The 11,689-nt window shown below is 47.6% G+C and overlaps 1 protein-coding gene across 27 annotated transcripts in view; it reads right to left on the bottom strand.

The window, feature by feature from the left end:
* Positions 1 to 1,834: 1,834 nt before the first annotated feature.
* The window catches only part of LOC146353400 (methyl-CpG-binding domain protein 1-like), an 80,815-nt gene continuing 70,960 nt past the window's right edge, over positions 1,835 to 11,689 (bottom strand). For 26 of the 27 annotated variants that reach the window (XM_084836398.1, XM_084836370.1, XM_084836381.1 and 23 more), the window contains 4 exons: positions 8,574 to 8,789; positions 6,699 to 6,809; positions 4,421 to 4,540; positions 1,835 to 3,376 (listed from right to left, as the gene is read on the bottom strand). In XM_084836398.1, the coding sequence (XP_084692524.1) occupies positions 2,915 to 3,376; positions 4,421 to 4,540; positions 6,699 to 6,809; positions 8,574 to 8,789 (909 nt within the window). In that variant the 3' untranslated portion in view covers positions 1,835 to 2,914. The remainder of the gene's footprint in view (positions 3,377 to 4,420; positions 4,541 to 6,698; positions 6,810 to 8,573; positions 8,790 to 11,689) is intronic. The other variant, XM_084836394.1, reaches the window with a different exon arrangement.

Genomic DNA, 11,689 nt, shown 5'->3' with positions numbered 1-11,689 from the left:
GAGTAAGACTGTCAGTATCATGCATAGATCTTTGTCCCTTCTCATGCCTAGTTTTCTCTATTAATGAGCAGACACATCCCAAGATTGCAAGTAGTTTGAGGAAGGCAGGCACATACATATATTTGCCGTGCTGAGCACCATTTTTTGATGGAAAGGCATGATATAAATCAAATAAATAACCAGAGAAATAAATTTGATGGCTGGACTGAAAGGGGTTTTCGAACCACACAGCAGAGCTAAAGAAGGAACAAGTATTCACATGAGCCATGATCCTCTTTCAAACGTTTAACTCTGAAGAAAATCATCTGTTCTCCAGCCTAAAATGCAGACCTACAAGTTAAAGCAATCAATAAAGGAATCCATTCACTTCCACAAGTAGCAGAAGATAAATGAAGATGTGCACATTTACACAATAGAGTGGTTTCCTTGATGCAACTTTTTTTAATTTTGTTGGGCAAGAGTATTCAGAAATCTGACCACTTCCCTTCCTGTTTCTACCACACGCTATGGTCCCTGCTACCCACTGTGGTCCTATAATTGACCACACATTGTTTGTGCAAGGATTTAGGAGTGAAATAAGACACATTCTGCTCTCAGCTGAGTATGAGCTTGGATTTACATTCCCATTTATATTTCTCTCGCATTCGTTCCTGAAATTGGATGCTTTCCTCATTACTTTCACAGCACCTTCATAATACCCTACCATGCTTTCACCCCATTTACACTAGAGCTTATTCTCTACTCAGGCATACAGGCGGCGGGGGGGGGGGGGGAGTGCTTTTATGAACATGGTAGCCTGAAATCAACTGATGCTTAGTTTGTCGGACTACGTAGCAGAACTCAAACTTACCTGGAAGCCAGAAGTGGAAAGAGTTTTAAAGTCTCAGCAATGGGCAAAGATTTCTAGGCACTAGTGACAACAGAATAGTCAGGGCCCCAACTCAACTCCTTGTGTGTCTGTGGGACAGAGATAGCAGATGCTGTCTTGTGCACATCCCATGCGATCTTGGGAGGGAGCTGAGCAGCAATGTAGGGGCCTAGTGGCTCCTCCCCAGGTTGGCTCAGCTGTGTGCAAGTAAGCAGGACATGAAGACATTCATCTACAGTCAGGAGGACTAGAAACCTGCTGGTTTTAAGAACTGCTCAGATGCTATGGGTAACATTTGAAGGGCTCTATGTAAATGCTAAGTGTGATTATTTTCCAGACAGTGCCTTGTCCCACTCCATGAAAAGCATCCTGGGGAAAGGTGGGAAATTTTTCTCACATGGGGACACTACTGTACTGAGTGTGGAATGCCACTGCTATTGAAGTGGCTGAATTGCCACAGCTTACCTTTCTCCAATGACCTCTTGAATGGTAGATTCTGTGGGGGTGTCAGAAACACCACAAAACAGTTCCCGGGTTATTTTGGGCCCCAAGATAATGGGCAGCAAGAGCTTTAAGCTAAAATATGCCATAATTTTTGGGCCTACCTCTTTTGCCCTTCAGCCTTACTTACCACTGGAATGCATCCCATGAAAGCTTCTCTGAAATGAAATTTGGCTCTCAGGCTAAAATAAGTTCTGCACCCCTGCCTTGGAGGAAGTCATGACAGTATGTAACGTGACGCATCCCTACAGGCACATGCACACAAGTCCAGAATCGAGTACCTAGTATGGAATTCCACGCCCTAAAAACTTAGGTTTCCTCTTTATTTTGGACTGACAGAATAGTAGGTTGAGGCGGGAGGGATCGGCCCACCCCACAATTTAACTGATCACCCATTCTGCTGCTTGGCTATTTGCGACAACTGGTCGGAAGACTCTAAAAGAGACACGGACACCAAAACCGAGCTTGCTCATTAAAATTTTTAATACGTTAAAAAAAATAGAGACCAGTTCTGATTTGATCATTCTTTTAAGATAATTTCACTCTTTTCTTCTGAGGGAAAAGAAGCACGCACACGAAAACAAAAAGGAACCCGACTGCGAGAGGCGTGTGGGAAAGGCTCAGGGGTGTTTTCTGCTGCTGCCGCCGCCACCAGCCACCATGAAGGAAGACGCAAAACAAAACCACAAGTTAGCAAGTGACATACAGCTATGGCTTCTGTAGAACTTCCCTGAACAGGATATGCTGGAATCTCTCAGCATACATCCATTCCATTTCCTGCTCCCCAAAATAATAATAAAAAAAATCTTCCTGGTCCTCAAACAGAATTAACCATCCAAACTGAGTAACCTTGAAGCAAAGAAAAACATGCCGAAGGCGACAATTCAAGTTTTAGATGTATCTGGGGGAATGAAGGGGCAGGTCTCAGTCAGAGGGATTCTTTCAAGAAGGAAATCCTACTCTTAAATCCCATCCTTCCCATGTCTGCCAGTGACCATACTGCAGATCTAGAAGTCTCCAGGACAGTGTTAAATTTGACAGCGGGGGCCCGGGCAAGCTGTAGCAACAGAGAAGCAGGCCCAAACCGATGCATAAACCACCTCCACCCTCCCGTCGTATCAAGATACAATGCTACTTTGCCAAGCATGTGAGGGTTTTTAAAAGTGCGGGGAACTAGTGATCAGCACAAGCTGCTGCAATGTGCCACCGGCCACGCTGCAACTCTCTGGCAGGAGTTGAGCAAAACGACTGAAGCAAGACAAGAGTCTAGTCTTTGAAAGAAACATTTCTCTCTACACCAGAAATGCAGAAGCAGCTTACCAGGAGAGAGACAGACAGACAGACACAGAAGACCGCAACAACAGGAGTATGACTTTTTGTGCCAAGCTACTGAACGGGGGGGGGGGGGGGATATAAAGCTATTTACGGCAAGGAATGATCCTTTCAGATATCCAAGCCATTTCCAGTGTCAAAATAAAACTTCTGCCCATTCACGGCCCCACAGGGCTGAGTCCTGTCCCCAAATCCTCCCGCCCAGCTTGGTCCTCAACGGGTCCCGCTTCCTGATGGCCAAGGGTTGAGCCGGCACTGCGGGCAGCAGCCTGAGTACACAAGGACGTCGCAGGCCTCGGACCGTTCGCCGGCGTGCCAGCCTGCAGGCCAGCCGGAGCAAAGCCGATATGCTTCCAGGTCACAGATGAGTTCCACCACCTCGTCGACCGTGGTGAGGCGGGCAGGGTGGCTGGCATAGAGTTCGTGCTCAGGGGGCACAGGCAGGTCCCGCACCACCACGTGAAAGAAGAGGCCCGGGCGGATGTGGATGACTGCTGCCGACATGGTGGAGTGTTTCGAGCGCTGGACGAGGCGCAGGTCTGGGCCCCCCAGTGGGGGCAGCACCTCCCAGTGAGCAGGGAGAGGGATCTCGTTCAGCTCAGCCAAGAACTCTCGCAGGACGCTGTCCAGCTGGGCAAGGGGCTGCACGCCACCCAGGCTATAGATCTCCATTATCTGGAGAAGGGTGGACAAAAGAAGGCCAGGTCAGCACCTTATCCCTTCCCCCTTGGCAGCATGCTAACAGCCTGGTCCCTCTGGCCAGCAAGTGGAGCTGGTGCAACACTGGCTCAGCTCTGCCTTCTGGCTCAAAATCTGGAATTTCAACAAGGGAAGGAGGTGGCACGCAATTTCCCTTAAAGCCAATTAACATCCCATCCGGCGGGGGGGGGGGGGGCTGGATGTGCTGTCACATAGGACATAGCCCCTCAATTCCAATCATGTGGATGACAGGATCAAGAGTAGAAATAATTTATGAGGAATTACACATTTTTGTTTTTATGGAAGAGGCAAAGGACTCCACTAATTCAGTCTCTGGACATGTCTAGTGCACGGTCTAGTTTTACTACAAAGGATGAATTTCAGTTATTCCGGCCTAAAGATGTGGACAAAGGGCTCGATGGACTGTAGCCTACCACATGCCTGCTCAGCCCTTGCTCTTCGTAAGCTTATTGCATCTAGCACAGGGAGGCCGACCATCGGGAGCTAATGAACACCTCATTAAGAGAGGGAGTGATCCTATCTGGCTTGGAGTCTGTTGTAAGGCCACTCCTAAAGAAATCCTCTTTGGACCCAAATATCAGTCCATCATAAATATCCTCTTAGGAGAGGTGCTCGAGTGGATGGTTGTTCTGCGACGCCATGTGCTCTCAGATTGACCTGCATGAGTGGCAATGTCAGATTTAACCCATAATCTAAAACGAGAGCATGCTTTTGTAGATGAAAAAAATATATCCCTCTGTGTTTTTATACTGGGGTCCCCTTGATATGAGCAAGACACACATAATTAAACCTGAAACCACCCCCTCCCCTTATTGGCCTTAGTATATGCTCCACCCTCACTAACTCCTGCTGGCCAGACTCACCGTACGGCTCATCCCCAGGATGTGGGCAGGCTGGCCTGGCCTCACAGCCAGCCTTCTCCTTCCCCACAGTTATAAAGGAAGAGGCTGGGGATCTCCAGTTACTGAGACACTTGACCCGAACGACCTCGCCACTCACCACTGGGGGGCGCATTTGCTGCAGCTGCTCCACCTCATCGTCCTCTTCATCATCCAGAACCACCACCTCTCTGCCCTGTGTTCCCCATGCCCTCTTAAACTGAGGAACTCCTGCTGATACCTGTAGCAACAAAGACAGACCAGAGGTTCAGTTTGGTAGGCAGGCCCCCCTTTGGCGTCTAGATACCCAAGCCCCATTTCAGCAAACAACTCTGGCACTAGAGAGGAACGGTGGATGCCCACACGCCCAAGGTTACTGAAGGAGAAAAGTTGGGAGGCAAGACCACCCGAGTTCTCGTTTCGCTGGCTGCAATCCTAAACACACTTACTAGAATGTAGGGCCCACTGAAGTCCCCGCAGGGGGACTTACATCTGAGTCAGCATGCATAGGAGCACACTGGAAACCACAAAGGAGGTTTAAACACGATTGGAGGGGATAATAAAAACGTAAGTGAAGGGTGGGATTTAAAAGGGCTATAAACCCTTTTGAAACTGGTATGGCTGGACATCAATACCCAGCAACGACACATTTTAGACTTTGGGCCAACAACGGAGAACCCCCTGTAACTGCTGCCCCAGTCTGCAACATGCCTGTCAAGCTTTATGCTCCCAGAGGCCAGGACCAGAAATGGGGAAAACAAACCATTGCACCATTTGTCCTGTCCGACTTGGCGCAAGGCGCCCAGAGGTGCTGAAACCAGCAAGGCACGTACAAGAAAGGTGGGTCAATGCAAGACCCCCATCGGGCAAGTCAAGTGACATCCATTCAAGTGGGGTCAAGTCCCATTGCATCAGGTCAGGTCAAGTCAGGTTTGGTGTGCTGAATAACAAGGTAAGGTTAGACCAGGCAGGGTCTTTCAGGATCTTGGCCAGCTCCAAGTTAGCCAACACTCAGTCAAGGTGAACTGTTGATTCAGCAACAGTCAAAGGCTTTCTGAAGCCTTATAAAGGCCATCTGCTCAAGACCTGCAGTTAGCTCAGAGAAGCAGTTTGTTTCGTAAAGGGCTGATTTGTAGCCACTGGCTCCTACGGGGTGGGTGGTGAAGGCTATAATGCGGGAGTCCCCTCTGCATCTGAGGGGACTGGTAGAGGCACATCCTCTGGCTTGGGAAGCCCTGGCATAGCAGGAGTTGGGTTAATGGAGGGAGCCTTTTCTGCATCTGAGTCCTCTTTGCAGCCAGACGGGTCAAGGCTGGGGAACATGACACCATTCAATAGGTTAGGTGTAGCCTGTATTTGTTGTTCTGATAGTATTTGTGCAACCATTAAGACAGAGGTGCAGAACCTCAGGTCCAGGGGCCAAATCCAGCCCCCCAGGACTTCCCAGATGACCACGCCCCTTTCCCCTGAGCAACGATCATTTGGTGGTTTCCTGGCTTTTGTGCAGTTTTCTCCCCATTCTAAAAGGTTGAAATGCATCTCCTAAAGCTTAGTTACTGGCAGTAAGAGGTTTAAGCTAAAATATGCTGGTATTTTTGACCCCATCCACTACTGCAATATACTCCTCCCACCCACCCAAAAGCTTCTCCAAAATGGAATTTGGTCCTCAGGCTGGAAGAGCTTCAACAACCCTATGCTAGCGGAACAATGCCAACTCTTGTACTTTTCCCGCTAGCGTAACACTGGATATAGCCCAATGCATCTTTTAATACTTAGATGCCTTCCATGTAGCGAACAGTAAAATTGACCTAAGAGGAAAGATGGGGGCAACTGAGATGGAATGAGCTGAGATATGGTAATCCATCGGTAACACTTCTGTTGCTGTCATCTGTTGGAAGTAGCTACTTCTGTGGCTGCTGCCACAAAACGGTAGCAAGGATGTATGTTAGTAAGACTTACTAGGATGTGGATTCTTTGTAACATTGTCCTTAACTAACTCATGACTAGATCATTTGAAAACAAGAAGGTTATGAAGCTGTGAACTTCTCTTCACTGGAAGTGCATAAAGAAGCAACTGAAGAAGCATTTTGTGGACATGTCTAATACTACAGGAGCCTAGGGGGCAGACTACAAACAGTGCAGGGAGGGAAGCTCAGGGTGCTTGTCAAAGAGCCTTCACTACTGATATTTAAGAACACCACAGCTCCATAACACTCTTATGGAGCAGGCATTTTGGATCTGTAACATAGGAACTCTATTCAGGAACCTTCTGATGAATTCCACCATCTTCATTCCAAACTTGTCTAGAAACATTAAGAAGAGCAGCACTGATGAGTGTGATGAGCAGGAACATTGAGGTCATCAGGTGGGAAGGAGGTGTGCCCTCAGTGGGGGCTTACCGGAGAGTCACTGGATGGCCGACGGTCCCCGCCTGGTTCTGCATGCTCCTGTTTGACTTTGGGAGAGGTGGCAATAAGGAGGTTGACAGCAGACAATCGGGTGTCTGAGTCCTGTGAAGACAAGTTAGATGGAAACACTGGAGTCCATAAACACTGTGTGCAGATTTTAAGAAGCTATGGGAGTGCTCCCCACCACCACACACAGGGTCACATATATGTATGTTCCTATTGTTCAGACCCAAACTCGCTAGATTAGCAGTATCATTGGTCGGATGAACAGGTAACTTCACTCAATGCTAGGGACATCAGAGAAATACACAACAGATTCAAATGAGTTCAGATTTCTACAAATTCGGCCTGCAGATTCCACAGCAGACTGGCTTCATCCGAGTCATGTGGATTCCATGGACTTGCAGAATGTTTGTTCACCGGGGGGGGGGGGGGGGATTTGCACTAATTTGCATTAGCCCTAACGCAAGCCCCACAACACACATGTGCTCTGGTGATGTTGTCAAGCGCCTGGCCCTCTCCCAGACACAATAAACATCAGCTATGTTCATCTGTGTGTGCGCAGGGGGTGGGGGTGCAGTAACTTGCTCCCCAGCTGGAGCTCTTTCGTAAAGAAGCCTTCAAGGCCATGAGCCCTGAGGGGAGGGGGAGGAGCCCAAAGGTGCAGTCTAGGTCAATGGGAAACAAATCAAATGCAAAACATAGCAGGAGAGAAGATGCACAAGAAGAAGAATACACACACACACACCCCACCCTGGTAGGAACAGCAAAGAGGTCAGATTAAACTTAGTTCAATCCCTTCGGTGAGTGAAGAGACAGACGACACATCAAAACAATGCTGCCACAGTCGTGGCGGGAGTGAGTGAGGAAGGGTGGGGGCCACGTCCCTTGAGCTTGCCACCAACGCTCGGCTCAGCTCCAGAACGGTCCAAACCCGGCTCCAAGCAGGCGTAGAATCCATGTGTGTGATGCACAGACACCACAAAGAAGAACATTTACAAATGCAATCTCCTACACCTTGAAAACATTTTTGGTAAGGCCACTGGGGGCTAGAAAAAGATTGTTCCAGAGGCAGGCTCGGGCCTATTTGCTCATCCCCATTTTAAAAGGTGAATTTACATGGATGCTCATGAAGTACAGTGGGAAACACTCACGAAAGAAAGCAGCTATTCAAAAAAGAAACTAACTCCCATCAGTGATGTCACATGGGTTAAGCAAGAAAAGCCCATGGCAAGTCATCAGCCACAAACACACAACAATCCCAACAACAGAGGCTGGTTGGCTGAAGAAACCCATTTAACTACAGTTTTCCAATTGCTCTGAGTGTGCTGGGTTTGTAGCCAAACGTACAGCAATCTGGAGGTAGGACACCTGTGTGACCAGAGGGCTACGGAGACTTCTTTAAGGCGAACATACAGAGATTCTGCTCAGAGTGCCACAAACTTCTAAAAGTTAGGATTGTGGCTACAAGAAGCAGAGCTTTCTTGGTGCTGGCACCCATCCTTTGCAACTTCCTTCCCAAGGGAAGTTCACCAGGCCTGTTCATTGTCTTTAAAAGGCTGGTCAAAGCTATTTCATTTCAAAGAGCCTCCAAGCAACCTGAGATTTTAGGCTGCTCTTATCTGTTTTATCCAATTGTTTATTGGATAAAATGAACTGTTCTTCATTTTATGTTTTAGTGGCTGCTTGATTTCTGGGCCAGACACAGACTGAGAGGCATAATAAAAAGTAACCATGTTTTTCTTTTTTTCAAAATAGCGGCACATGTGCAGCCTCAGCGTTTGGCACTCCGGCTGGCACACCAGGACTCAGGAAGCACTCAGGGAGGGTCGCAAAGTGTGGCAAGAGGGGAGAATCCTCACTCACCTTCACCATGACCTGGGGGGGTGGGGTGGGGTGGCAAAGTACATCTGGCTCCTCTTTGACCTGCTGCGGCAGGATGGGGTGATCCTTCACAGGCTCCTGGGCTACGACAGAGCCAGACCTTTCTGGCTCATTCTTTAATCTCAGTGGCTGCTGCTGCGGCTTCTCTAGGCCCCGTGACTTGGGCAGATGAATCAGTTCGCTGCTTGAAGAGGCCTCCTGCAGTCACATGGCGGGGGGGGGGGGGATGATCAGATTAAGAACAGAGGAAACTGCCTTTTACCAGATCAGGCTACTTTATCCATCTGGTCCAGTATCGTCCGTACCGGCTGGAAAGGACTTCCCAGAGTCTCAGGCAGAAATCTGCCCCGTTAACTATGACCTCACCTTCTTAATGGGAGATGCCAGGGTTCAGACCTGGGGTCTTCTGCATGCAAAACATGTGCTCTATCACTGAGCTGTGGTCCTCCCCAGGCTACTTTGCATCCACAACTACCCCACATAAGCATGGGATGTGCTGTCTGGAGCAGGATTTGGCATCAAGGAAATCGCAGCTCCTCTGGCTGCTGAGATGGAGGCCTTAGAAATCTCAGAGGCCAGAGGGGCTTCCAGTCACTGGTGATGGGAGGAAATACTCCATATTCTACATAGCTTTGCCCTTCCTCTCTGGCTAACCTGAGGCATTTTATTAATCCGCATCATTTTACTCAATTTGTAGTATCAGGGTTTCCACTCCCACCACACAGAATTTATGTATGCAGAGTGTACAGGGATTTGATTGTAACACTATCAGAGAATCCCTGCTCTCACTCTTCCTCCAGTGCACCCAAGAAGGACCCGAAGCAAATATGTTCCAACCCACAACCCACAAGAAAGCTACCCTGACCCAAGCAAGCTAATTTCTCAGTAACAACGGCTCGTGTCAGACGTATTCGAGAAGCCAGCACACATGTTTTTAACTTCATGTAGTTTTAACACAACTGACAAGTTTCTTGGCCAGGTGGCAGACAACACACACGTTGCACTTATTCTAAAAGTAAGTTCACTAAATGTTAAAGACATGAGCAAGCCCTTAACACTCTATACGAAGACCTGAAACATCATGGGTGTTACATGAATTTCTGCTCATCTCCTTGTCCTTGGTGCTATGATACATTTGCCATCGTGTTTACAAACTCTGCCACAACCATGAGAGCTAGAAATGTGTTTGACAAAACAAAGTCAAAATCCCTCAATTCCAACAAGAGTTTTATGGCTACCTAAGAGTGTTTAAGGGGACTGCGGTGGCTTAGTGGTTAAGATGCTGAAATGCAGACTGGAAGGTCGGCAGGTCAGCAGTTCGAGACCCGAGTGCTGCGTGACGGAGTGAGCTCCCATCTTCAGTCCCAGCTTCTGCCAACCTAGCAGTTCGAACGCAAGACATTGCAAGTAGATAAACAGGTACCGCCTCGGCGGGAAAGGTAACAGCGTTCCGTGCACCTCGGTGTTCAGTCATGCCGGCCACATGGCCACAGAAGCGTCTTCGGACAGCGCTGGCTCTTCGGCTTAGAAACGGGGATGAGCGCCGCATCCTAGAGTCGGACACGACTGCTTGGGGACACCTTTACCTTTACCTTTTAAGAGTGTTTAAGGGACTGCATATTGCCCACTCCTAGATTAAGGTTATGTATACACAGGGTTACTTGAAGAGCGGGAGTATATCAGTTGAGTGTATCAGTTTTTGACTGACTTTTTCATAAGCCACATGGCATCCGCACCAATTGCCCAGTCATCTGGGAGCATCACTGTTCTTCAGCATGTGTGGCACAGCATAGAGTCACCCTCTTGGATACTTGTTCTGTGAGCCCCTTTCTCGCTATTCTAGTTTTGAGGTATGATAGTGCTCCAGGAGTCTAGAAAGCTCCCCACAAAATTCTCCATACTTGCGCCAGGGAAGAGAAGAGAGCCTTCAGTTTCTTTGACCAACCAGCAGCAAGGATGTGCTCAAGACCCTATCAGCTGTGGGCACCCAGGCAAACAGCTGACTTTTCTCATTGCCAAACACCATCATGCAAGAAACACACAAAGAGACTGGACTGATGTTTTATATAGGATGAACCAGGCAGAACAAAAAAAAGTATTGATTGATTGATTGATTGCATTCCTTAGCCACCTTTCAAGACCTCAGCCTAAACCAGGGATAGGCAACCTCTGAGAATCTGAGAAACTGTCCTGGGAACCACCACAAAATGACTGCCATGGGAGGTGTGGCAAAGGACAAGTAACTTGCCTAAAAGACTGAGTACAAGGCAGAGGTGGGGTTTGAGTCCCAATATACTGAACAGCTCCTCTGAACCCTCAGTTTTCAACACCAAAAGAAATCTATTTCACAGAAATTCCAGCTGCCGGTAAGAAAATGGGTTAGTCTAAAAAAAAGTGGAAGGGGTAAGGCACCCTGGTGGGTGCCAAGAAAGGTGTCCAGGGGCACGTTGGTGACCACATGCACCATTTTGCCTACCCTGGCCTAAAGGAATGTCTTAGTGAGGATCATAAAGATGACATTAGGTTTCAAAGAATGTGTTACTGGAGAGAGCCATTCACATTCACAGATCCTAATATGCAACTCCATACTTTTTTTGACTCAATATATTGTACTCCTGCTCAAGTCATGAGATCTTATTCCTCTCCCGTTGTAATCTTCCATTGATTTCAGTAAAAATCAGCCCCTTGATATTTTTTTTAAAATTAAGTAGAAAGGCCTTTCATCTGAGAGATGAGTGCTGATGTATTTAATGGAGCTGTTGCTTACTGTTCTGGCTTAAGTGTAGTTGTAACGTGTACTATTGGTTTAACTGCATATTTATATTTGATATACTAAATTGACAGTAGCCACCACAAGAGATGTATATTTGACTGTTAGGATACAAGTCTTAGAATAAATAAAATAAATTCCCCAGACCAATCAGGAAATTGACACCCACTTATCCATTCTGAAGTGAGACCTGATGAGGATCATAAGATTCATGTGGATAGTAACTAATAATAGAAACAACTATTAGCTCCCAGCAACCATTACCCCAACAACACTTACTATGTATTTCTTACATGTATATCCAACCTTTCTTCCATCATGGATCTCA

This window comes from Heloderma suspectum, chromosome 2, assembly GCF_057233095.1.
Source record: "Heloderma suspectum isolate Gila_16-S chromosome 2, 16-S_ref, whole genome shotgun sequence".
Taxonomy (NCBI): domain Eukaryota; kingdom Metazoa; phylum Chordata; class Lepidosauria; order Squamata; family Helodermatidae; genus Heloderma; species Heloderma suspectum.
The sequence above is the reverse complement of the archived record's forward strand: the minus strand, read 5'-3'. Positions and strand labels throughout refer to the sequence as shown.